At 33.7% G+C, this 27,828-nt stretch overlaps 1 protein-coding gene across 1 annotated transcript in view; it reads left to right on the top strand.

Annotated features, from left to right (window-relative positions):
- The first annotated feature begins 14,625 nt into the window (after positions 1-14,625).
- Positions 14,626-27,828, top strand: part of LOC143067585 (leukotriene-B4 omega-hydroxylase 3-like) — a 40,048-nt gene continuing 26,845 nt past the window's right edge. Inside the window, exon 1 of the mRNA XM_076240933.1 lies at positions 14,626-14,853. Coding sequence (XP_076097048.1) covers positions 14,671-14,853 — 183 coding nt within the window. The 5' untranslated portion in view covers positions 14,626-14,670. The remainder of the gene's footprint in view (positions 14,854-27,828) is intronic.

The following is a 27,828-nucleotide window of genomic DNA, read 5'->3' as shown; positions in this document are numbered from 1 at the left end:
ATACATGGATACCTATATTTTTATCCAAATTGAAAAAAATCATATGTATCACATTTTTTTCCCATTTTTTGACCTTGAATAGCTGTCAATGTGGTATTCAATTTGCTTATTGTTGAGAGCCGTACAGTGATCTTTAAATGCTTAAATCCAATTCATTTGGATATTCTTCATTGGCAGTCATTGGATATATAAGGTTGATGATTCTTATTGGCGAATTTTTATAATTAGGTGAACAAAGATCGATTCTGAAGAGTTATTTCAGGAATTCACAAAATACCATATCCGCTAGACAAAGGTTACAACTCAGTCCCCTCCTCAACTGGATCGTAACTTGGCTTGCGAAAATGAAAAAAAAACACATTAACAATGTCGGTCAATTGAATAAGAATTACTGGACATTTACCATGACTGATGTGGTTCTGTAAATATTGTGCATATTGAAATATTGAACAATGAAATATGAATTAAAATGCGAGAAAAATGTGTTTTAACTGAAGAACACCAAAGAGCATTTTTGACAATGTTACTGAATTTGCAATGTATAAATCAAAAGTATGTGTTTGGCCTTTTGAAATTCGTCCAATTTACACTGTTTAAAATTTATTTATTTGGACTGGAACTATTACACTGTCAATTATGTTTTTGAAAGAAAAAAATCACATAGCCTATATATATATAAAAAAAAATCAATTTATAAATGTAGAAGTTTTTATGGAAATATTGAATTACTCAACTGATAGGTTTGTATGCAAAGTAGGATACTCCAATGAGTGAAATTGATTGTACATGAATATTTTTGTAACATATTCTTCGTTCTCATTGCTTGTTTTCCTAATGATTAAATTGCCTCAATCCGTATTAAAAGGTATTCAACATGTTTGAACCAGGAGAATTCCACGGAAGAAAAATATATTTAGTTACCATAATAAGACATGTTAAACCCCGCCACAAGTAACGCGTGTGCAAGTCCAAAGTTAGGAGTAAGGAATTCAGTGGTTGTCATGGGTTTCTGTCTGTGATATTTGTTTTTAGTAAGAAAATGTATTTGTCATAATGTCATGCTGTTTATTTTTCTGGTTTGGATTTTTACATTTTGTGTTGTAAAGTGATTTATATAAATATAGGAATATATGGTATGAGTGCCAATGAAACAACTCTCCATCTAAATAACAATTTATAAAAGTAAACCATTATAAGTCAAGGTACGGCCTTCAGTACGGAGCCTTGGCTCACACCGAACAACAAGCTATAAAGGGCAAAAAAATGCTTGAATAAAAAAGCAAAAGATGGCATATAAAATATGAAATTGAAAAGCATTGACGATACAAAATTTAAGAAAGGTTTTGCAAAATATATAGTAGGTTAGGGCGCCTACTCTTTGCAACAATGGATTTAGTATATCAAACGAAGATATCAAGACATTCACACAAGATACATGAGTCGGCAGGCAACTGGATGCCTATTCCGTGGCAACAACACTACTAGGGAATTCACAAACGAATACCTTCGGAAAACAGTGTAAATTATATCAATCAAGTTACATTGAACCGTTCAGCTAGAGTAAGGAGACACAATCTCAAAAACGATTACACTCCGGAAATAGAAATATTATCTATACGCAAACGACGGAAACGAGAACTTAAATCGAGTTCTACAAAACGGAGAGACATGCAACGACTGCATTGCTTTAAAGGGAGAAAACATTTCGTTTCAGTTTTATCTTTCAACGAAATTAGTAACAATGAGCTTAGAAACATTTATCCCTCGAAATTTTACCAGACCTTGGAAATTCAAAGGAACAAACAAGAAAATATTAACCTAAAACAACTAATCAAAGACAAGAAAAAGGATACAGACATGAAAGACTTGGAAGTCAAACGAATCACGAATGAGCTGCTGCCGCATAAAGAAATCGTGAATCAATATAAAGTTTATGCTTCGGACATGGACAAATTTACTTCCAGCTTAATACAGGAACAAAATCAAGAACTATTTTTTCCTTCGGAACATTCTCCATACCAAAATCAGCAGATTCAAAATGAGCAAGAGACTTTAAAAATTGAACTTAATGATTCTAATCGTATGAACAACTATAGGGAAGATCAAACACACATAAATTTTAGGGAATGCAATGAAAAGTACGCTGAAATAGATGGATTAGAACAACAAATAAAACAATTACAGAGGGACAATTTTGGATTGATCAATAACCTGATTGGTTGATATCTTTGGCGGAAGTACATGTGATACATTCTCATTCTTTCAATATCCAAGTTGTGGGAAGGTCGTGCTCCACGTGTTGTCGGCAAAGTAACTATATTCTTTAACTTTTACTTACATTTGCCATGGTGGCAATATAGCCTTGGTGTCTTTAAGACCTTGGTGGTCATTTATATATGCCTTGGTGGCAATAGACCTAGGTGGTCATTTATATATGCCTTGGTGGCAAAATGTTCTAGGATTTAGACCTTTGGTATTTATTATCAACCCAGGTGGTCAGATATTTGTTATACCGTGTGCCGGTTGAAGGCAGGGCAAAGTGCTATCGCTATATAAAATATACGTGGAAGTGGGGGCTCTGGCCATTTTGGAAACCTGTAGTTGAATGGAAAATTATAAATTGTTTATAGGGTAAATAGTTTCTTTTGTTACTTTTGAGTGTTGTGGACTTTTCATTGAGTATTACATCGTACTTACTGATGCTCTTTAAAGACTTTGTTAGAAAAGAAAAGAATTATTGAGAAAGTGGAATAATTAAGTGTGACATGTCACTTGATATTAATGTTGTTTACCGGAGTGATGTGTATTGAATTATAAGGTGTCTTCGTCGAAGTCCGCGTTCTGCGGTCTGTTTGATTGTACATATAATTGAATAGTATGTTTTTGTTTTCAGATGGTGTTACCTACAGCTTGGACAGGCTGATGAATGAAGGAGAAGAAAAATGACATTGCACGATTATTCATGTCAATAGAGTTCAAACAAAATTAAAAAAAATTAAAAAAAAAATCTGTGATGGAAGCAGCTTTATGTTCAAATGAACCTATTTAAAAGTAATTCTAATAATTTGTCCGTAATTTCATGAGGTTTACTATTGGATGTGTATATAATTTCATAGATCTGTTGAAATATGTAATAAAAATCTTTTGGTTTTGGGAGATTAAATAATGGTTACAATATTTTTGTTTTGATTCATTTAATAAATAAAATGTTGAATGATTTTGTATACTAGTACAAATGTATACTTAAAGTTTATGTATGGTTAAATTGTTTAATTTAAATTTCTTTATCTACAGTTCGAGGGACACTGATTCCCTAGTGGTTTTCCACGTGGATTGTAGGCAAAGGGATTTTTCCTTTTCAAAGTGTGACTAATGCTGTCTTAAGTACAAATAAACAATTTGTTATCGGTTATTATATTTTCAGCAGACATGTGAAGAATCAAGTGGAAATACAACTATCAATGTTCCTGATTAGGAAGTAAAGAGTGTGTTTGATTCAACAACGTAAAGAAAGAGACAAGCCAGCATAGTTTACACTTGGAGGTGAAGTCCCTTTGCTTACAAGCTTAACCTCATTGGTTGATATCTTTGCCGGAAGTACATGTGATACATTCTCATTCTTTCAATAGCCAAGTGGTGGTTGGTTTAAGGGCTATGTTTGGTCAGGCAATATTAGGTTCTTGATAAGTTCCCCCTCTCCCACCCATAAGTACCAAAATGTGGACATGTTTTTATATTTATATTTTAATATTGGTATTACATGTATGCAAACGTTATTGGATTCAATGACTATATGGTGCGTCAACAATAAAATGACAGTGAATGGAAACAAGTCAAATGTCTTACATTTCCGTCTTCTTCACCAAGATCTGCAGCAAATTTTAAATGTGGAAATATAACTTTCAAAACAGTCAATAAGTATACATATCTTGGACTCGTATTAACAGAACATTTGGACTACCAGATCATGGCTAAACATGTTGCAGCTGCCGCCAACAGAGCTTTAGGACTTTTAATTTCGAAACATAAATCGTTTGGAGGTTTTCTGTTTCGAACATTTTCTAAACTATACGATTCAACAGTTTGGAGCACTATCAGCTATGGAGCAGCAGTATGGGGAGACAAAAACTTTTCCTGTGTAAACGCGGTTCAGAATAAAGCGATTCGCTTTTTTATGGGTGTTGGACGATATACACCAAACACGGCGATAATCGGTGACTCGGGATGGATACCAGCTAATATAAAACAATGGAACAGTGTCAATAACCAGTGGTGTAGGCTAAAAAACATGGACCGTAATAGACTTAACTACAAAATGTTTAAGTGGTCAGAAGTTTGTAGCTTGAACGGACGTAAATGTAAAAACTGGAACTATAGAATCCGTCAACAATTTTTATCAGCAGACATGATGATCCTGTATAACACCGAAAATGTGGATAAAGCCTTGGTTAAGAATGTACTGTATGACAAACTTTTATCTCAATTGTACAATGAATGGTCAAACAATCTCAATAAAACTGTATCTCAAAGGAATGGTAACGGTGGAAATAAGTTGAGGACATTTAGAACTTTTAAAACGTCATTACACACCGAGGAATACATGCACAAAGTTATAGTTCCATCGCATAGAAGAGCATACGCGCAGTTTCGATGTAGTGTTGCACCGACCCGCCTAGAGACTGGACGATTTGAGAGGCTACCTGTGCAACAACGGACTTGCGAAACTTGTAAAACCATTGTTGAAACTGAGGAACATGTCTTGTTAGAGTGTCCGTTGTACGATGATCTGCGAAATGAACTTTTTAAAATCATTTTGTCAGAACACTCAAACTTTTTAAATTTTTCCAAGCTGGATAAATTGTCTATTGTTCTAGCCAGTAACTGTGATAGTATTATTATTTATAGTGCCAAAATCTGCAAATTTATTTTAGATAGAAGACGTCGATTTTTATATCGTTAAACCTCTTTTTTTTCCCTTTTTTTAACTGTAAATAAAAATATTTAAAGGAAAATTTTTAATCTAGCTGTACAGTCGTCTGTGATATTTATAATTATTAATTTTCAATATATATACATATATATATTTTAATCCCGTCTGTCATAATTCTTTTTAGAATGGCATTAATATTTTATATTATTGTATGTATTCGTGTATTATGTTATGTATTGTAATATTAATGGTGAGACGTAAATAAACTACTGTATTGTATATCAATCACTGAGGATATGTGTATACTATAAGGGAAATTGAAAACAAAATCAGATGACATTACAACAGCAAAGACATACCAATCACAGAACTTTTTACACTAGAAACAGACAATCTCGGCGATATTGAACATTTATTAGTAATTGTTGTTTGACCTCCAATTCAATGCTGTTGTGTTTTTTTAAGTTCGGGACGAATTTTCTTAAAAAAGGGAATAGTTGTCACACATAACTTTGGTACTAAATTTTATATTTCAAACTGTCTAATTATATTGACTTCTTTTGTGTACATTTCGTATGCAGCAGGCATATTTAATTTATTCAATACTAATAATGATCTCAAAATTCTCTATGAATTCACATGTCCGAAATATTTGTTTACATCTGAAACATGTAAGATTATAAATTTCTATTTGTCAATAACCTTTTAAACTCTAAGCTAATGTAAGTATTTTACAAGTTCGTTATGCAACTTTTTATTCGGTCATATCAAATACACACATAATTCAATTGATTGATGGATTGATCACCTATCGTAATTCTCTTTGATAAATTAAATCAAATTATTATATAATTTCTGTTTACAACATGACCCCAACAAACTGTGTTGTTATAGCAACTTTATTTGGTATTTAAAGAAAGATAAATTTATATTCAGGAACTCCGTTTGGATATGCCAACGAGAGCACATGAACTGCGTTCGGATTTTCCATCGCAATCATATATATTGTTTTTGGTTGAAAATAACTAATTTGTAACACTGATATTTTATATTTGGACTTTATTAAATGAATTTGGACTTTACCAATTTGTTTATGTTTACTGTATTGAACTGCCGACTTGTGTGTGAATAAAGAGCTAGTACCCCGCATTGTGAATCGTTCCCAAAGACGGAATCCCACTCAAAGCCATTTGGCAATATTTATACGGAAAGTACAAAATCTTTCTTCATAGTGAACTAAATATTCATATTTGGTCTTTATATACGTGCATAAATGTAACATTTAAATTGACCACAAATTTCTTGATCAACGTTAACAAACTTTCGCGACGTACCAAAGGGGTCATATGCACTTTTAACGAGTCGCACATTTCATGTGGCAGGATAACAAATCAAAAGATCGGGCATTTAAAATTTAAAATTTTGAAGATGCAATTAACCGTTTCATTTTAACTTTTAGAATATATATATTTGCATTTTGCAAGTTGTATTTATGCACTTTGCAATTTGAAAAAATCAGAGCTGTGTGTTTCTTTTTTTTAACAGTATAGTTGTAAATTTGTTTGTCTTTATTACCATCCAGTGTATGTCCCCTGCCTTCACTGGAAGGGGCATTAAGTGTTACCTTTGCCCGTCCGTACGTCCCACAATTTGTAAATCCATTCTGTAACTTTATGTTGCTTCAACCAAATGTTATGACATTAATACACAATGTTTTTTTTTAGCATAACACAATGAGCAAATTAGAATTCGGGTGGCGTCATTTTTATCGTTCTCGAGTTATGCCCTTTGTAATATTAAATGCTAGCGGAGGCATCATCTGTGTCCCATTGACACATTCTCCATTTATTTACGATTAAACTCATATATTTTAATACGCATTAAGATAAGTTATTAATTTAATTAAAATTCAATTATAATAAAACATTTATGATGACCTTTGTATTTCTTCCGTTGCAGCACATAATTGATTTAATAAAAACTGCTATGTAATATTGTCCTATTGGATGACACTGTAAAATTATATTCACTTATAAGGCAAAATTTCATGGCAATGGATTCTACTTCGTCAAAATTATCTCCCCATTACACCAGTTCATTTTTACAGTCATAGAAATGGAAGCCATTGTAGGGATGACGCGCGGCCAATTTAGCTCGTGCAAACCGATAAATTTATCCACATAGCACCATTACGATCCTTATATGTCAGTTGTATTTTAAAAGACAAATGTATCTACTAGCTAATGAGCATCAGTTAATGTTCTTGTCTGCATTGGGTCAACTTAAAATTATTGTCTGATCGGTTGCCAGCTGGAATTTTCAAAAATTCATAAACATTTAAAAAAAAAAATATAATTAAATATTTCGTGGAAGGACAGACTAAATGTTTTCCGTGGAAGAAGACTATAAACCATAATCATCACACACAAACAAAACAAAAAATTTCTCGAAAATATGCATTTTTAAGATCCAACTTAAAGACTGTCGTCCAGTACTTTTAGTAAAAATTTGCTATTCGAACACACTTACTCTATTTTTGTGATTCATTAGAAGGGATCCATCTTTTAGTACTGTGAATTTCTTATGTTATAAAGTGAACCTGTAGCCTTGATATATAAAAATGCAGGGCCGTAAATTGCCTGCCCTGTAAGGGGAGGCAGTTTATTATCGCCGAGCGGAGAGAGGCAAAAAAAATTTTTGGACCCATTCCATGCAGAAAAGGATATTTTTTCAGGCCTTTTCCTTGTATGCAATGTACCTCCCAAGAATACACGACTTGTCAATTTTTTGTTACATTTCAATAAATATGCGCCTGGAATATATTAAAAATAGTTATAAACCAGAGTTAGATTACGTGTCCCGGTAGAGTAAGATTTGTTTTCGCTTTATCCTGCTTTATGACTCTTTACAAGCTATTTTTACTTAAGTTTAGGGAAAATTTTGCAAAGACTTAAAATGAAAGCCCTCTGAAGTTGGTCATTTTTTGTAGTTTATCCGGCTTATTTGGCTGTCCAATTTTAATTTCATAAATTAAAAACCTACCTGACATATGTCCGTTAGGATTTCTTTCTCTCGTTGGTATTTAACTCGCTCCCCACCGGAAGTTAAAAACTAGTACTCAGGTGTACTGTTATGACTTCCGGTCCAGGTAAACGAGATCAGTTTTCTTTCTCGGCGCTTGAAAGACGGTCGTGTTTTTCAGCGTGGTATAAAAACTTTTGTAAACTGTAGTTATAATGAATAGCGACAGTACTAGTGAGCACGTGGATGAACCACGAGATGAGAGCAGTGTTAATGGCGCGGGAACCGCCATTGGCATTAGAAAAACCACTTCTTCAAGTTCAAAGACGAAGAAAAAGCGGAGAAGCAGATATGACATTCTTGAAGAGAAAATGAACAGTAAGTTGGACAATATTAATGATAAATTTGATACTTTGATAACATTGTTTCAAGCCAAGAATTGTGCCGAAAATGGCGACAAAAATTCTGAGGCAAAAGGTTTGTCACAAAGACAACCTGAAGGTCGTGAGCGTGAGCAAACACAAAGTTTGCGCCGGGAATTGTCAGAAAATGAAAATTCTGATGACAATGTTTCAATCAGACCAAGGGACGATGAAATATTAGGTGAAAGTGACAATGAGTGGGACACAAAGTCCTCTGATGAAGAACACTTGTCCGTAGAGACAAAAAAGTGTTTGTTTGATCTCTTTGGGGATGATGCCTTGACAAAAAAGTCTGAAAAGAAAATGGGCATTGAAATTGACGAGGCACAAATGCAGGTTTTGTTAAATAGTTGGAGAGCTGAACATCCTAATTTAGTCTCTGCTTTTGCTGAAGAAAGCAAAGATGATTTTCCAGTAAATGAAGATACTGAAAAATTTTTACTCGTTCCTACTATTGATGATTTGATAAGTAGATGTTTGATTAAAAAACATGGCAAGAAAGCTTCAGTTACAAAAGGTGGTAAATGTTTATTCAGTCAACCTAGTAAAATGATTGAAAAAATAGCTTACAGAGGTCAACAAGCTGCCTACATGGGTATTGTTATGCATATGTACATGCAACAAGGTTTGGGTGCGCTAATGCAAACTTTACAGTCAGACAATGTAGATTCTGATAAATACAACAGGTTAGAGATGTATTTGCCATGTCCACTAAAAGCTTAGATCAAGTGGGGCGTACAGGTACTTTTCATCACATTGTACGAAGGCAAGTAGCTATGACTGATACAGGTTTATATGAAATTGATGAGGCTAGAGACTTGTCTGATTTACCATTATCAGCAGATGGTGTCTTTGGATCTGACTTTGAAAAATTTCTCAAGACTCGTAAAGAGAAAAATAAAGCTCTGGACGACTTACTACCAGACATTAGTGTTAAAAAATCCTATTTGGGTAAGAGAAAGACTGTGTCTTCTTCAGAAGCCTCTGGTTCTAAGAAACCTTATGTGGCAAAGGACAAAACAGAGTCATCAGATCGTTCTGGTTATTCAAATAAGCCAAATTTTAATAGTAGACAGTTTGAGAAAAAAGTTGGGCATAGTGAGACTAAAAATGAAGTTCCACATTTTTGGATCCCTAAGTTTAAAAGAGGGGCTAGTAACAGTAGAGGAGGAAAAACCTCAGGATACTCTAGATGACAAGGTGAGAAAAGTGAAGTTTCCGAAGATACACATACCGGTCGGGGGGCGGTTAACACATTTTTTACAAGAATGGGAGCAGATAACTTAGGATCAGTGGGTTCTGTCAATAATCAAAGACGGTTACAAACTGGAGTTTCTGCAAAAACCTCCTTTTCAGGGATTAAAAAAGACAGTAGTCAGTACAAAAAATTTGGATATTTTAAATTTAGAAATAAATTCTCTTTTGGAAAAAAGGGGCTATAGAAAAAGTACCAGTCAAAGAACGAATGACAGGTTTTTACAGTACATTATTCCTGGTTCCAAAAAAGAATGGACAAATGAGACCGGTTATAAATTTGAAACCACTAAATCAGTATCTTCGGAAGCAACACTTCAAAATGGACACAATTTCAAAGGTGTTAAACTTAGTAAAACAAGGAGATTGGGCAATGAGTCTGAACTTAAAAGACGCTTATTTTCATATAAAAGTATTCAAAAATCACAGGAAATACCTCAGATTTTCTGTTCAAGGTCAAGTTTACCAGTTCAAAGCCCTTTGTTTTGGCCCAACATCATCACCACGAGTTTTTACGAAGGTGGTGTCAGTAGTTGCTGCCCATTTAAGAAAACAAAACATACGTCTAGCAGTATATCTAGACGATTGGATGTGTGTCAATCAGTTTCAACAAAAACTTGTAATAGATCGAGAAATAATGTTGAATCTCCTTGTTCGACTAGGCTTTTTAATCAATCACGAAAAGTCCAGTTTAATACCAAATCAAACAATCACTTATTTGGGAGCGGTGTTCAAGTTCGATCAAGGTTTGGTATTACCAACTCAGGACAGGATACAGAGTCTATTTTTATCAGTACAAAAAGTAATGAATGGCATGGTAACAGCCAGACATTACATGGAAGTATTGGGGAAAATGGCATCTTGTCTAGAGTTGATTCCGAATGCCAGGTTATTTATGAGGCCTGTCCAATTACATTTACTGCGAAATTGGACCCCATCAAAAATGAGTTTAGATTTTCAAATTCAATGTACTCCAAATCTAAAAATTCATTTGAAATGGTGGTTGTCTTTAGCAAACATTATGCAGGGAAGATCTTTAAAACAAAATCAGACCTCAGTTACAATCACGACGGATGCCTCCAAGTCGGGTTGGGTGGTCACATGAACAATCTAACAGCTCAGGGTCTTTGGACAGAGGAGCAAAAACTGTTACATATAAACAATCTAGAATTTGAAGCCGTTTTTCTGACTGAGAAGAAATTTCAGAAATTTTTGAAAAACAAACTAGTTTTGATTCGGTCAGACAATGTTACGGTAGTCCAATACATAAACAAGCAAGGAGGGACTCGGTCACTTCAGCTATGTCAAAGGACTTGGGATTTATGGATGTTTGCCCTAGAAAACAAAATTTATCTGAAAGCAGCACACATTGCAGGAGTAAACAATGTGTTAGCAGATCAATTGAGTCGGATAAAAATTCAGGCAACAGAGTGGGAATTAGACAATTCAGTTGTGCATCAAATTTTTCAAAATTGGGGGCATCCAACAATCGATCTTTTTGCGACAAACGAAAACAAAAAAGCAGTTGTGTTTTGCTCATGGATGAATCACCCACAAGCATTAGCAGTGGATGCTCTATCCATAGAATGGAACAACATGTTTGCCTATGCATTTCCCCCCTTTGCACTTATTCCAAAAATTTTACAGCACATGCAAAAATTTCAGTGCGAGATAATACTGATAGCTCCACATTGGCCAAGACAACATTGGTATCCCCAGTTGTTACAACTACTAGTAGCTTGTCCTCTAAAACTTCCACTAGTAGAAAATCTGCTGGTTCAGGGCAAGAGAAAAGTGGCACATCCGAACCCAGAAGTGTTTCAGTTAACTGCATGGCTACTATCGAGCAGCAGCTCAAAACAAAAGGTTTTTCTGAAAACGCTAGGAAACTCTTGTCAGCATCTTGGCGGGCAGGTACTCAAAAGGATTACAAAGCTAAATTTAGAAAATACAATAGCTGGTGTTCTGAACGGGATATCGATCCCTATACAGCTTCTTTAGAAAATTGTGCAAATTTTTTAACACATTTATTTGACAAAGGTTTACAGTATAGGACAATTGCAGGTTACAGGTCTATGCTGTCTTCAGTATTATCTCCTATTGAAAAAATCCCTGTTGGTCAACATCCTTACATTATAAGATTACTGAAAGGGGTTTTTAATACGAGACCGCCTAAACGAAAACTTGTACCCGAGTGGGATTTACCTTTAGTCTTAGACTTACTAAAGAAAGAACCTTATGAACCAATGAAAAAAGCTAGTTTGAAATATATAACTTGGAAAACAATTTTTCTTATTGCAATTACTACTTTTAGAAGATGTGGGGATTTGCAATCTTTGAGAATTGGTGAAGGTTCAGTTAATGTTCAGAAAAAAGGGGTAACTTTTTTACGTCATGGTTTGTCAAAACAAGATAGAATTTCTCATCAAAGTCCAACTATTTTTGTTCCAGCTTTTGAGAACAACAGATTGTTAGATCCTAAGAGGGCTTTGACACATTATTTGAGGAATACAAAGGATTTAAGAGACAAGAATGGCAAAGATGAACTGAAATTGTTTTTAACTGTAAATAAACCACATAGACCAGTGTCTTCACAAACTATTTCAAGTTGGTTAGTTAAGGTGATTAAGCATGCCTATAAGAAACAGAAGAAAGATATTCCTTCAGTGAAAGGACATTCTACTAGGTCAATTGGACCTTCCTGGGCTCTTTTCAAAGGAGCAAAAATGAAAGACATTTTAGATAGTGCAGATTGGAGTCAAGCCAACACTTTTGTGAATTTTTACTTAAAAGATGTACAGGTGGATTTTTTAAACATTTGAATACTTTCCCGACGAGTTTGGTGGAGAGAATGTTTTTAGTTTGGTGTGTAAATATTGACAGTGGTATATTTTAACTGTATATAGAAAATACTTATAACTTGAAGTTGTGGGAAACATTTTTATAAAAAATGCAGAAAAATATTTAAAAAAATCATAAAACTTTAAAAACTACAAAAAGATGTTTGTACATATATATATATATAAAATGAACTGATGTGAAGAAGAGGAAAATGATTCTAGATCTATAGAGGCAAACTTCTATTTATCCACATCCAGAAAGGGATTGCTTTGGAATCAGAGATAATCCTAACGGACATATGTCAGGTAGGTTTTTAATTTATGAAATTAAAATTCAAAAATTTGTAAACAAGTTAAAATTTTATGAATAAATTATACCTACCCGACATATGTCAGACCACCCTACCTCCCCGTAAATGAGAAGTTTGATACGAGGTGTCTTTCAAGCGCCGAGTGAAAACTGATCTCGTTTACCTGGACCGGAAGTCATAACAGTACACCTGAGTACTAGTTTTTAACTTCCGGTGGGGAGCGAGTTAAATACCAACGAGAGAAAGAAATCCTAACGGACATATGTCAGGTAGGTATAATTTATTCATAAAATTTTAAATTGTTTACAAATTTTTGAAATTGAACTAATTTTGACTTCGTTTCATAGAGACAATTTTCAAACCTTAAAATGAAAATGTATACTCAATAACTCATAATTTTTAGTCTATCAAGTTCAAATTATTAAAACGCAACAATGTTTGTATACACCAAAAATTTTTATTCTGGCTTTGTCAAAATTTATGCTAAGGTAATTTTTTTCTGACTGGACGAATCCCATCTTTTTAGCACTTCTATGCATTCAATATTACCAACATTGTCACTTCTATGTATGCATATGCAATAGTATTTGGTGGGAAAATTGTATGTGTGCAAAGGAGTTGAGTTGGGTACCCACCGTTCAGATCCAAATATTGAATACACCTGCATGCCATTATGATTAACCACCTTGTTGTTTTAACTTACAACCAGTGCTATAAAAATAATGCATGATTTTAACCATTTTTTTCTGTTCAGTGTTTTTTTTTTTTCTTCATTTTTTTTTTTTTTTTGTCAGCCCGCAATAGAAGGCAACTGCCTACATGCCCCTATGTAATTTACGGCCCTGATTAATGATCGAATCTGAAGCGAGACGCGTAACTCTTGCTTTAGACGTTTTCAAGACAAAATATCTAACTCAAGCACGTCCTAACATAAAGAGGTACACTCGATTTTCTCTTTTTGATGCAACTGTTACCCTTATTTTTTGAATTTTTTCTTGAGTCACATAATATAAGGGCAGGCACAAAAAATACTGAACTAATAGATTTATATGTTCTCCGTTTTTTTTTTCAAATCGGAGGTTATGCATTTTCTACATCCAACTTGATAGATAGTACCCATGTTGTCGACTTGATATCTAATTGTTCTACTTAACTTTGTAATAGATAAATTAAAAACTTATGCAAAATAGTGTTGTTAAAATAAAATACTTCGTAATTGAGCAGAAAATTGCCATTTAATTTTTATTTGTTTCTCATGTTTCTATCGACTTTTAAAAATGTTGTTACTATAGTAAACATGACAGTAAACATTTATCGCCTTCTCCAACAAAGAGCTTCTATTCTTTTGTTCTATTTCAACCGGGTTTCCGACTGTATTTAATTGTTCAGCTCTGTGAAATAATGTCAAGGACACTTAAACAATAATAAACATGTCATGCAAAAATATGAAAAACAAACAAACAAACAAAGATTAATAAAGAAAGTAAAACAACTGATAAATAGTAAAGAGTTTTGTACATGTATATAATCAAGTTGTACAGTAATGCTGTTATCGCAGGTCAACATTACTGACAGTGATGAAGGTCAAATATAGGGTACATCAATTACCAGTATATCCAACGGCAAGACTTTGTAAAGTAAGACCATAATTAAACAAAAGATAATTAAGAAGAATCTATGAGTAATCACGCAAATTCATTCACAAATAAATATACTGTTTATTTGATAATCATTATGGATTAATGACCCTCATGATCAGTAATGACCACGCATTATTGAAATTCTACATAAAGCACTGAGCGTTAAATTGTAATGTTATTTTTAACTTATCACACTGTGGGAAACTACCTATAATGAGGTCGCACTAACCTTGGTATACACTTAAACTGAACATGGCGAACATAAGCTTTTTGTCAGGATCTATTTATTCAACAGCCTTTTTTGGAATTACTGTGTACATTTTCTTTGTTGTGATTCGATATTTAATAAAATTTCAACGAATGCGACATTTTTTCGATGCTTTGCCTGGATACAGCACGAAACAAAAACATTGGATCCGTGGTAACCTTCATCTGGTATGTAAACATGTATATCTCCGATAAGTTGAGCCCTGGTCACAACGAACCCACGACACATCTATGCAGCGCCACGACATAAAATTTGGTCAAATAGCGGGTCATCTGTGATCATCGTACGACAGTCGCACGATATTTTCAGCATCGTGGCGTTGTCGTGTGTCGTGGGACGAAAATTGAACATGCAACTTTTTTGCTCTACGATTTTTTATCGTGTCAATGTCTAGTGGCTGTCGTGAGAGTGTTTTACCACAGTCATGCGACTGCGATAAACACATTGTCGTGGGTACCAAAATAAACCATTTTGATAAAAAAAAGAATCGTTCCATTGTTGCACAAGTCACAACTATCGTACGACAATCTCACGACTGTGGTAAGACACTCTCATGACAGCCACAAGACAGTGACACGATAAAAAGACGCTCGCACAACATTGATTGTCTGTCGTAAGACAGTGGTACGTTCGTCATGCAACACATTTTTGTTTTATATAGAAAAATACAATTCGGCGGGAATGTCCGTAATCTCCTCCCCGTCCCCCGTCACACTGACGATATTATCAGCAGGGTCGTCTCCAGCTGTTTCCGAATCGTCATTTGTCTCAGCTTGTGGTAGGGGGTCCTTTGTCTGGTCAACATCATCCACGTTTTCTGCTACCACCTATCTTTTGTTATTATTTTTTTTCTGGGGCATCCTGGTTTGAATTCGCTGAACAATTATAATATAAACTAATACGAAAAAGTCGTTTATTTGGACCGAACTTATAATGACACTGAACAATATTGTAAGCAAATGGCAAATGGCACGCAACAAATCGGGCCTTTTTTATATACTAGTAGTTCGGAGTCCAACGCGCGAGTGACCCACGACTGTTGTGCAACACTTTTTTACAGTCTTGCGACAGTCGTTCGACAGTGGCACGACAATAACACGCGCATCCCATGACATGAAAACCTAAAAAAAAAAAATGGCCCCAAACAACTGAAGACTGTCGTACTACTGTTGCACGACTATCGCACGACTCACTTGAGACAAACCCACGACAGTACAATTACATTTATTTTCTTCCTTACTGTACCTGTCGTGGAACCATCGTGGACATGTCGTAGCTGATGTGACCATTCGAAATATTTTTTTGATATTTTGCACGACAACTATTTTATAGATTTTCCACGACTTTGTCGTACGATCTGTTGTGACCGGGGCTTTATATGTCAAGGTTATTGATAGTGTTAAATAAAGTATGCTATACTGCCGGTGTGTTACATGATTGAATATGTTATTTAAAAAAAAATGTCGAATTTTCACTACACCTATGTTATCTTTTAAGCTTACCTTTCCTGAAAGAAAATTTAAGCTTTTTCCATCATTTGGCTTCCGTCGTCGTCCGTCCAGTGTCAACTATTTGAGATATCTTCTCCGCCAATTCTAACCACATTTAAGCAGAATGATCCTTTTGATATTTAGAAAAAAGTTTGTATTTTATTTTCTGTTTCATCAACAACAACTAAAAAAGCCGCCATGGCTAAAAATAGAAGATAGAGTGAGATGTAGTTTTTTAAGATCAGATCTAAAGAAGGGTAAACATGTTCATAAGGTCAAGCTCTATCAGCCGTGAAAGCAGATGATACTAACAACCTGTTGTTGGATTGCTGCCAATGATTGGTAATTTTAAGGAAATGAATAATTTCCCGCCAAATTCTAAATGGCTTATATATCTCTCGAAAGCGCACTGACCCTTCATCTTTTTCTGCTTATTTAGATCCTTTATTTGTATACTAAAAAGCTTGTTATTTTGAAAGAGAGTACTTAGCGAACATCCTTAAGGAAAGTGTACAGTTTTCGGTAAGTATCTTGAATATTATTATAGATAAAGATAAGCTTTAAACAGAAAAATTGCTAAGCAAAGTAAGATATACGAAAAGACCAAAATTGTCAGTTGACCCCTTAAGGACTTATTGCCCCTTAAAGACAATTTACACAATTTGTAACATTTAAAAACTTGTCCTCTGAAACAATTCGAAGTTTTGATCCATCAACAAACATGGCCACCATGGCTAAAAATAGAACATAGGGGACCAAATCATTTTTTTTTTTTTTTTGCCTAAATCTAAAAAAAACCTACAGCAGTTAGAGCAAAATTGAGAGGGAATTGAAGTGATAAATGGGTCATGGTCAATCTGTTATAAATTTTAAGACAAGTTCGACAACCCATTGTTGGGCTACTGTTGGGAATAGTTTATTTTTATTAAATTTAACTGTTTTTGGCTATTTCTTTAATATTATAGATAGAGGAGGAAGTATAAATGGCAATAAATGTTCAGTTAAGTAAGATCTATTATAAACTAGTATCTCAATTGTTTGTAAAACAATTGAAAGGTCTTTCCTGTAAAAGTGATGTTTTCGTAATGTACTTTGTACGACCTTTCGTTTGATATACGACAAGCATACCTTCTGAAACTTTTCGCTTTTAACCCTTAATGACCTCATCCGCCTACATTTTTGAGATCGGAATTACAATATATGGAACATAGAGTAGATTGCGACAACGCCATATTCTAGAAAGTTTGATTTTTGCACTTAATAACCCTATCCAACTAATTTTTGGAGGTCGGGAATTTGATATTTCAAATGTACACATCATGACCTTTCATTTGATATACAACAACCATATCTTAAAAGAAAATTTATTTTTTGCACTCAATAACCCCATCCAACCCATTTTTGGGAGACGTCAATTTGAAATTTGAAATGTACGCTTTATGTTCTTTCATTTGATATGCGACAACCTTACCATCTGAGAAATCTGAATTTTGCACTAAATGACCCCACCCGTCCCCCTGTGATGAAAAGGGGGTTTAAAATTTTCCTTTTTAAGTAGACTTTATTAAGACCTTCAATTTGATATATCAGATGACCCCATTTGACAAAGTGCAAATAATGATGCAATATCAACTATATAAATAGAAGTTATGAAACTTACAAAGTCAATGCAAAACTTGAAAATTTCAAATTGAATTTTTGGCGTTATTTTCCATGGAATGTTTTTTTTGTATTTGGGCAAACATATAACTATATTAACCTCTTCAATTTCTAAAACATTTTAAGTGGTAAGCTGTTGTTGATTCAGAAATACATGCCTCCGCTCGCAAAACTTCAAACTGCATTATCTCTTAAACGACAATAGATATCTCAAATCTGTTAAATGATAAATCATCTACAGTTGAAGGACAACATTATAGACAAAGAATTGGGACAATTTTAAAGTTCACCAAGGTCACAATTAATCATCAAATATATGATGCAATACTAAACTTAAGAACCGGAAGTCGTAGAGACATGGGACTATCACCATTCAACTCAGGACCACCTAACCTTTCAACTATCACAAGGTCAAGGTCATTGTATACTGTGAAGGTCAAGGTGAAATTTCATCATGACCTGACATTGACCTCAAATTGAATGTCTTGAATTACTGATCATCTTTGCACTTTATAGTAGGTTGATATCTGTTACATTTAAAAAGATATACACACAATACTTTACTTTTGAGAATCATCCCGTTGTAACTTTTGAACAGACGGTCGGACATTTTTGGGCTTATTGTATACAATGTAGAGCTCGTCGAGAAGAACATTTTATGCACTGTATGTATGCAGCAAAGTCTTATCGTTTTCCTAATATGTAAGCTTGAAATTGCAGCGTAATTTTTTGCACTCGGTGACCTTTGACCTTAGGTGCATATTAAAGGTCATATGAATTTAAGAATATTGGTGAAGGTTCCAAATCTCTATGACTTCTGGTTCTCGAAATAGAACTTTTCAAAAAATATTTATAATTTTTAAAGGGAAATAACTCCTTATAAGGCTTAGTAACAAATTAATTGTTTATGTTTATAAACATTGCCATCTGTTCTTGTATATGCTGCCATTTTCAAATCGATTCTATCTCTAATACTTTTAAAGAAAAATACAAATAAAAGAAATTGCTTCAAGGGGATATAACTCTCAAAGGGGATGATGAAATCCTATGCAGCCTCATATGGTAATAAATCATGATAATATCTACCTATTGTCTAAATAAGGTCATGATATCTTTTAAAACATTTAGGGGGGACCATGTTGAAAAAAATCAATAAAAGGGAGATAACTTCTAAAGGGGATGATGAAATCCTACAAAAGTTCATCTGGTAAAAGTTCATGATGAGGTCTATCGATGGTTCAAATTTGGTAATGATAACTCCAATAGAAGCGGTAGGAGGGCGTGCCAACCAAATGCTGGAAGGAAAAAAAAAGAAAAAAAAACACTAGTATCTCAATTGTTTGTAAAACAATTGAAAGGTCTTTCCTGTAAAAGTGATGTTTTCGTAATGTTCTTTGTACGACCTTTCGTTTGATATACGACAAGCATACCTTTTGAAACTTTTCGCTCTTTATACTTAATGACCTCATCCGCCTACATTTTTGAGATCGGAAGTATGATATATGTAACACAGGGTAGATGAGCTTTCATTTGATATGCGACAACGCCATGTTCTAAAAAGTTTGATTTTTGCACTTAATAGCCCCATCCAACCAATTTTTGAAGGTTGGGAATTTGATATTTCAAATGTACACATCATGACCTTTCATTTGATATACAACAACCCTTTCGTAAAAGAAATTTGTTTTTTGCACTCAATAACCCCATCCAACCAATTTTTGGGGGACGTCAATTTGAAATTTGAAATGTACGCTTTATGTTCTTTCATTTGATATGCGACAACCTTACCATCTGAGAAATCTGAATTTTGCACTAAATGACCCCACCCTTCCACCTGGGATGAAAAAGAGGTTTAAAATTTTCATTTTTAAGTAGAGTTTATTGAGACCTTCAATTTGATATATCAGATGACCCCATTTGACAAAGTGCCAAAAATGATGCAATATCAACGTTATAAATAGAAGTTATGAAACTTACAAAGTCAATGCAAAACATGAAAATTTCAAATTGATTTTTTTGGTGTTTTTTTCAATGGAATGTTTTTGATATTTGTTCAAACATATAACTATGTTAACCTCTTTAATTTCTTAAACATTTTAAGTGGTAAGCTGTTGTTAATTCAGAAATACATGCCGCCGCTCGCAAAATTTCAAACTGCATTATCTCTAAAACGACAATAGATATCTCAAATCTATTAAATGGTAAATGATCTACAGTTAAAGGACAACATTATAGAAAAAGAATTGGGACAATTTTAAAGTTCACCAAGGTCACAATTAATCATCAAATATATGATGCAATACCAAACTTGAGAACCGGAAGTCGTTGAGACATGGGACTATCACCATTCAACTCAGGACCACTTGACCTTTCAAATATCACAAGGTCAAGGTCACAGCATAATGTGAAGGTCAAGGTGAAATTTCATCATGACCTGACATTGACCTCAAATTGAAGGTCTGGAATTACTGATCATCTTTGCAGTTTATAGTAGGTTGATATCTGTAACTTTAAAAAGATATACACACAATACTTTACTTTTAAGAATCATCCCGTTGTAACTTTTGAACAGACGGTCGGACATTTTTGGGCTTATTGTATAAAATGTAGAGCTCGTCGAGAAGAACATTTTATACGCTGTATGTATGCAGGAAAGTCTTATCGTTTTCCTAATATGTAAGCTTGAAATTGCACTCGGTGACCTTTGACCTTGGGTGCATATTAAAGGTCATATGAATTTAAGATTATTGGTGAAGGTTACAAGTCTCTATGACTTTCGATTCTCGAATATAAATTTTTGAAAAAATATTTTTAATTTTTAAAGGGAAATAACTCCTAATAAGGGTTAATAACAAATTAATTGTTTATGTTTATAAACATTGTCATCTGTTCTAATACATGCTGTCACTTTCAATTCAATTCTATCTCTAATACTTTTTGAAAAAAATGCAAATGAAAGAAATTGCTTCAAGGGGATATAACTCTCAAAGTAGATGATGAAATCCTATGCAGCCTCATATGGTAATACATCATGATGAGATCTACCTATTGTTAAAATAAAGTCATGATATCTTTTAACACATTTTGGGGGGACCATGTTGAAAAAAATCAATAAAAGGGAGATTACTTCTTAAGGGGAAGGTGAAATCCTACAAAAGTTCATCTGGTAAAAGTTCATGTTGAGCTCTATCGATGGTTTAATTTTGGTATTGATAACTCCAATAGAAGCGGTAGGAGGGCGAGCCAAACAAATGCTGGAAGAAAAAAAAGAAAAACTAGTATCTCAATTGTTTGTAAAACAATTGAAAGGTCTTTCCTGTAAAAATGATGTTTTCGTATTGTACTTTGTAAGACCTTTCGTTTGATATACGACAAGTATACCTTCTGAAACTTTTCGTTTTTTACACTTAATGACCTCACCCGCCTACATTCTTGAGATCGGAATTATATGAAATATGGAACAGAGAAGATGAGCTTTCATTTGATATGCGACAACACCATGTGCTAGAAAGTTTGATTTTTGCACTTAATTACCCTATCCAACTAATTTTTGGAGGTCGGGAATTTGATATTTCAAATGTACACATCATGACCTTTCATTTGATATACAACAACCCTACCTTAAAAGAACATTTATTTTTTGCACTCAATGACCCCATCCAACCCATTTTTGGAAGATGTCAATTTGAAATTTGAAATGTACGCTTTATGTTCTTTCATTTGATATGCGACAACCTTACCATCTGAGAAATTTGAATTTTTGCACTAAATGACCCCACCCATCCCCCTGGGATGAAAAGGGGGTTTAAAATTTTCATTTTTAAGTAGAGTTTATTAAGACCTTCAATTTGATATATCAGATGACCCCATTTGCCAAAGTGCAAATAATGATGCAATATCAACTATATAAATAGAAGTTATGAAACTTACAAAGTCAATGCAAAACTTGAAAATTTCAAATTGATTTTTTGGTGTTTTTTTCCATGGAATGTTTTTGGTATTTGGTCAAACATATAACTATGTCAACCTCTTCAATTTCTATAACATTTTAAGTGGTAAGCTCTTGATGATTCAGAAATACATGCCTCCGCTCGCAAAACTTCAAACTGCATTATCTCTAAAACGACAATAGATATCTCAAATCTGTTAAATGATAAATGATCTACAGTTGAAAGACAACATTATAGAAAAAGAATTGGGACAATTTCAAAGTTCACCAAGGTCACAATTAATCATCAAATATATGATGCAATACAAAACTTGAGAATCGGAAGTCGTAGAGACATAGCACTATCACCATTCAACTCAGGACCACTTGACCTTTTAAATATCACAAGGTCAAGGTCATAGTATAATGTGAAGGTCAAGGTGAAATTTCATCATGACCCGACATTGACCTCAAATTGAAGGTCTTAAACTACTGATCATCTTTACAGTTTATAGTAGGTTGATATCTGTTACCTTTAAAAAGATATACACACAATACTATACTTTTAAGAATCATCACCTCGTAACTTTTGAACAGACAGTCGGACACTTTTGAGCTCAGTGTATTAAATGTAGAGCTGGTCGAGAGGAACATTTTATACGCTGTAAGTATGCAGCAAACTCTTATCGTTTTCTTAATTTGAAAGCTTGAAATTGCAGCGTAATTTTTTTTTTGAACTCGGTGACCTTTGACCTTGGGTGCAAATTAAAGGTCACATGAACTTAAGATTATTGGTGTAGGTCCCAAGTCTTCGCGACTTCCGGTTCTCGAGATACAATTTTTCAAAAATTGTGTATATTTTTTCAAGGGGAATAACTCCTTATAAGGGTTAACAACAAAATGATTGTATATGTAAATTAACATTGCCATCTGGTCTTGTACATGTTGCCGTTTTCAAATGGATTCTATCTTGAATACTTTTTGAGAAAAATGTAAATGAAAGAAATTGCTTTAAGGGGACATAACTCTCATAGAGAATGATGAAATCCTTAGCAGCCTCATATGGTAACACATCATGATGAGATTTAACTATTGTCTAAATAAGGTCATGATATCTTCAAAAACAACGAGGGGGGACCATGTCGAAAAAACCCAATAAAAGGGAGATAACTTCTAAAGGGGATGATGAAATCCTACACAGCCTCATCTAGTAATACTTCATGATGAGGTCTACCAATGGTCCATATTTGGTCTTGATAACTCCAATAGAAACAAGGGGAGGCCATGTTAAACAAATGCTGGATGAAAAAAAAAAAAAAAAAAAAAAAAAAAACAGGAGAAAAACAATAAGGTCTTTCCCATGTAGGGGAAAGACCTTAAAAAAACATTAGAAAAACAATAAGGTCTTTCCTCGGGAAGAGGAAAGACCTTAATAAGTCAAGCTTTTATCTAACATTTTTGTAAAAGTCTAATTACTTTTTTATCAAATATCTAATACTCAAAACCTTTAATAGAAAGTTCCATAGGGTATCAAATGTATAATTGGTTGTATTTCATCCAATTAAAAACATAGCGACAGTTTCTAAAAATAGACCATAGGGGTCAAATGAAGGTTTTGGCTTTCATCTCAAACAGCTAAAGCAGTGTAAAACTGACATAGGTTAAAGTGTTATAACTGTTTTTGCTCGTTTTATGTAGTCTTTTATTTTTATATTTATCAAAATTTCCAAGGTGTTATTAACCCAGGCCAGTAGAGGGAAACTTGGATCATGCCAATTTTTCCTGGTGAAAAACTTGATTAATCCAGTCCACCCGAAAATTTTGGCATTGAGAAAAAGGACTAAAGGACACCGATATCACTGGGGTAAAGCTGATGACCGTAACTGCATTCACGGTCATCCCAAGATGTCGGATGAAAAATTAGGTCATTTTCTGTATTGTCTGTTAAAGTGTTTCTATATCATTTTCTTTACAAATCATACATTGAAACGATGTAAATTTATAAAAGAATCACTCGGAAATCACTAATTACTTCCGAGAAATGTGCATGAAACGGGAAATTCGATTTGAAAAAATCGCCAAGATGACCGTAAATCACAATCGAGATGACCGTAACAGAATCAGAGATTCATAACAAGGCTAACCGTAACTGCTTTTAAGATGACCGTAATTTGTAAATGATGACCGTAACTTTTAAAGGATGACCCTCAATTCTAAGAAATATCCGTATTTATACAACTATCTTTTTATATCAAATGATTAATCGTGTTGGTATACACATATAAATATGAGAGTTTTATCCTATAGGTAGAAGAAAATAAGACGTGCTTCAAATGCAAAGATTACCATATGTATCTTTTTTACAGTAGAGGGTTTAATTTTTAAAATGAATTTGACAAAAGACATTCAAATGAACAGGAAGGGAAAAAATGCTACAAAAGCGCGATAAAATGACACCTTACAAGCATAATGAAAAAAATGCGGTGCACAGCCTTCAACTGCTCGACAAAAGATTTTTTTTTTTGTTTCTGGGATTCCTTTAAAAGACATATAATAAATACACATTTTTAAAAATGCCAAAAATTGGCATGTACAACCATTGATATTATATCGTGTTTCATTTTGTCATGCAAATAAAATAACAGAAACATTTTGAAAATATCATTCGAATAAACTAGTGAAGGTGAGCTCCAGCAAAGTAGATCCTTAAAATAGTATTGTACGAAAAGCGTATCACAAGGCGGAATGTTGTCAATACTCTTGCTTTGTACGTTTTAAAGACAAAATATACACCCCAAACATGCCCTAACATAAAAAGGTGCACTCGATTTTTCTCGTTTCGATACAATCGTTACCTGTTTTGGGGAATTTTTTCTTTATTCACATAATGGAAGGACAGACACGAAAATTTCTGAACTAAAAGATTGATATGTTCTCCGTCCGTGATAAAAAAAAATCGGAGGTTATGCATTTTCTACATCCAACTTATAGATACTATATATAAAAAAGAAGATGTGTTATTATTTGCAATGAGACAACTATCCAGAAAAGACCAAAATGACACAAACATTAACAACTATAGGTAACCGTAAGGCCTTCAACAATGAGCAAAGTCCATACTGCATAGTCAGCTATAAAAGGCCCCGATAAGAACCATGTCGTCGACTTGATATCTTATTGTTTTGCATTACTATGTAATAGATACATTGAAAACTTATGCAAATGGTGTTTTTAAAATAAGAAAATTGTCGTTTTATTTGTTTCTATTAACTTTTTAAAATTTTGTTACTATATCAAACATTACAGTTAACATTTATCGCTTTCTCGATAAACACAGAGCTTCGATTCTTTTGTTCTATTTCAAAAGTGTTTCCGCCTGCATATATCAAGACAAATTAAGATTTTAATCTGCTTCCTCTGGAACCATACACATGGGCTCGATTACCAAATATTCGTATGTATTATTAATGTTTTTAATGCTCCATTTATTGGCAATATGTTTTTCTGGTCTGTGCGTACGTTCGTCCGTTCGTCTGTTTGTTTGTCCGTTTGTCCAGCTTCAAGTTAAATAAAATTGAAACTTAGTACACATTTTCCCCTATGGTATGATCTTTTTAATTCTAATGCCAAATTACAGTTTTATCCCATTTTCATAGTCCACTAAACATAGAAAATGATAGTGTAGATGAGGCATCCGTGTACTAGGGACACATTCATGTTTCTTCAAATTTTCGTCGTATCGCTGTCAATTTGTGTTAAAATTTTAACGTCGATATCAATAAATATTTCATTGTTTACGAGTAAAATGCAATTTACGGTCATCCTTTACAAGTTACGGTCATCTTTTTACCAATCACGGTCATCCTTGTTTTATGTTACGGTCATCTTGAAAATATTTGGATTATGATTTACGGTCATCTTAACGATTTTTTTAAATCGATTTTCCCGTTTCATGCACATTTCTCGGAAGTAATTAGTGATTTTCGAGTGATTCTTTTATAAATTTACATCGTTTCAGTGTATGATTTGTAAAGAAAATGGTATAGAAACACTTTAACAGACAATACAGAAACTGACCTAATTTTTCATCCGACATCTTGGGATGACCGTGAATGCAGTTACGGTCATCAGCTTTACCCCAGTGGATATAAACCAATGAAAGAAAAAGAAGCATAATCTAACTCCGCTGATATGTATTAAACCGACAACACAAACCTTAAACACCTCGAATTAAATTACTAGTATTTAGACCCTGTTCACTTGTTGTATGTTGGAACCGTAATTTGTAGTTTAAAAAGGTTGTAGATTTTGCTCAGGATATACAGCCCATTAAAAAAATATGGAGATATATATAGTCTACAACAAAGAATAAAAAATGTGACTACATGTTCCTGGCTTGGATAAGTCACATAAAGATTGGGCGGGGCTTACATTAGTGACATCCCTTAACCTTGGGCATTGGTACCAATTATACACCATACAAACCTAAGACGATCGATGGTGTAAAAACAAACTGTAAAATTTAATTTGGAAAGGACTAGAGACTCATCAGATCAGAATTTTACGTTAGTGCCGACATATACAATATTCCAAATAAATATCTTCAAGTTACAACTACAAACGTCAAAACAAATATTTGTATCTATAATTATATATTTGGTAAAAGTAAATGTTTAAATAGTTGGAAATAATGAATCTCCCGACTTCACAATTGTTCAGTGATCATACAGGTTAAATTCAATGAAATGTCAAACATTAGACACATACATGTATACCATACCAGTTGCACGGAAATGTGCACGTCTAAAAACCGAATATCACAAAGGAAAATTAACAGTGGAGTACAATGTCCGTCTCTCTTGTAAAATCTAATGACGTTGCACACGATTTTGGTACCAATTCCATTTTGCTATAGATTAGCATAAAATGAAAAAGAGGAACAGAAATTTAAAATACCTGGAATTATAACACTTAATATATATTATCCCATTTTTACGCAAACACGTAATGTCCAACGTTTCATTTTGTTTCCTACGGTTTTTTTTCTCCGATCATCGTAGAACTTCACAAGAATATTGCTATTGTTATAGTTGTTCGCGTGTTAAAGCAAAATCAGTATAGCTGAAACCGTAATCCTGAAAATGTTATTTTTGTAAATGATCTGTAAAATGTCCAAGCATATGCAAGGTAAGTGTATTTAGGGTTTGGGCATTTATACCGTGAAATTGAAAAAGCTGAGAGGAAAAATATTTATTATATTTTGATAGTTTTATTACTTTTCTCCTGGTTCGTGACTTCAAAAAGTATGGCCATCTTGTCCCATCGAAAAAAACGCTGTATTTTCTTTAAAATTATAGTTTTTAACCAGCTGTCTATCAAATAAGCATAGTTAGATCATAGAAAATAAAACTCGGCGGTAAAGGATTTTATAGAAAGGAAACGGAAACGGGAAGAAATGCAACAAATGTTTAAGGAGTATGTACAAATGTATACATAATTATGCAAAAAATAGGAGAATATGAATTCCAAATCTAATTTATATCAAAATTAAATCTGTGTACATTTGGGAATTAATGTATCGGATTCATTCAGAATACGAACTGCTGCCGAAAGGAAAATTATCAATTATGGCCTCGAAAGACTGGCAACTTCTGTAAATGAATATTCATTATTAAAACTATCTATACGACCACTTTGAGCTTTATTTGTAAAACTATATATTTATTAAGGGGCCAGCTGAAGGACGCCTCCGGTGCGGGAATTTCTCGCTGTATTGAAGACCTATTGGTGACCTTCTGCTGTTGTCTGTTCTATGGTCGGGTTGTTGTCTCTTTGACACATTCCCCGTTTCCATTCTTAATTATATACATTTTTTTCAGACAAATCGAAATCGGTTATTAAATTCACAACAGCAAATTGACCTCATCAATCATATGCTTCATCGCCTGAAACTTTCTTTGAAATCGTCGAAATCGCCTTATTTTGAGGAACGTCGTGAAACGCTAAGTAGTACCAACATCGTGCGCAACGTCATTATAATACTTTCTATGTTAATCGATATATCT

This window comes from Mytilus galloprovincialis, chromosome 3 (genome assembly GCF_965363235.1).
Source record: "Mytilus galloprovincialis chromosome 3, xbMytGall1.hap1.1, whole genome shotgun sequence".
Classification (NCBI taxonomy): domain Eukaryota; kingdom Metazoa; phylum Mollusca; class Bivalvia; order Mytilida; family Mytilidae; genus Mytilus; species Mytilus galloprovincialis.
This window is presented reverse-complemented; position numbering and strand designations above follow the sequence as displayed.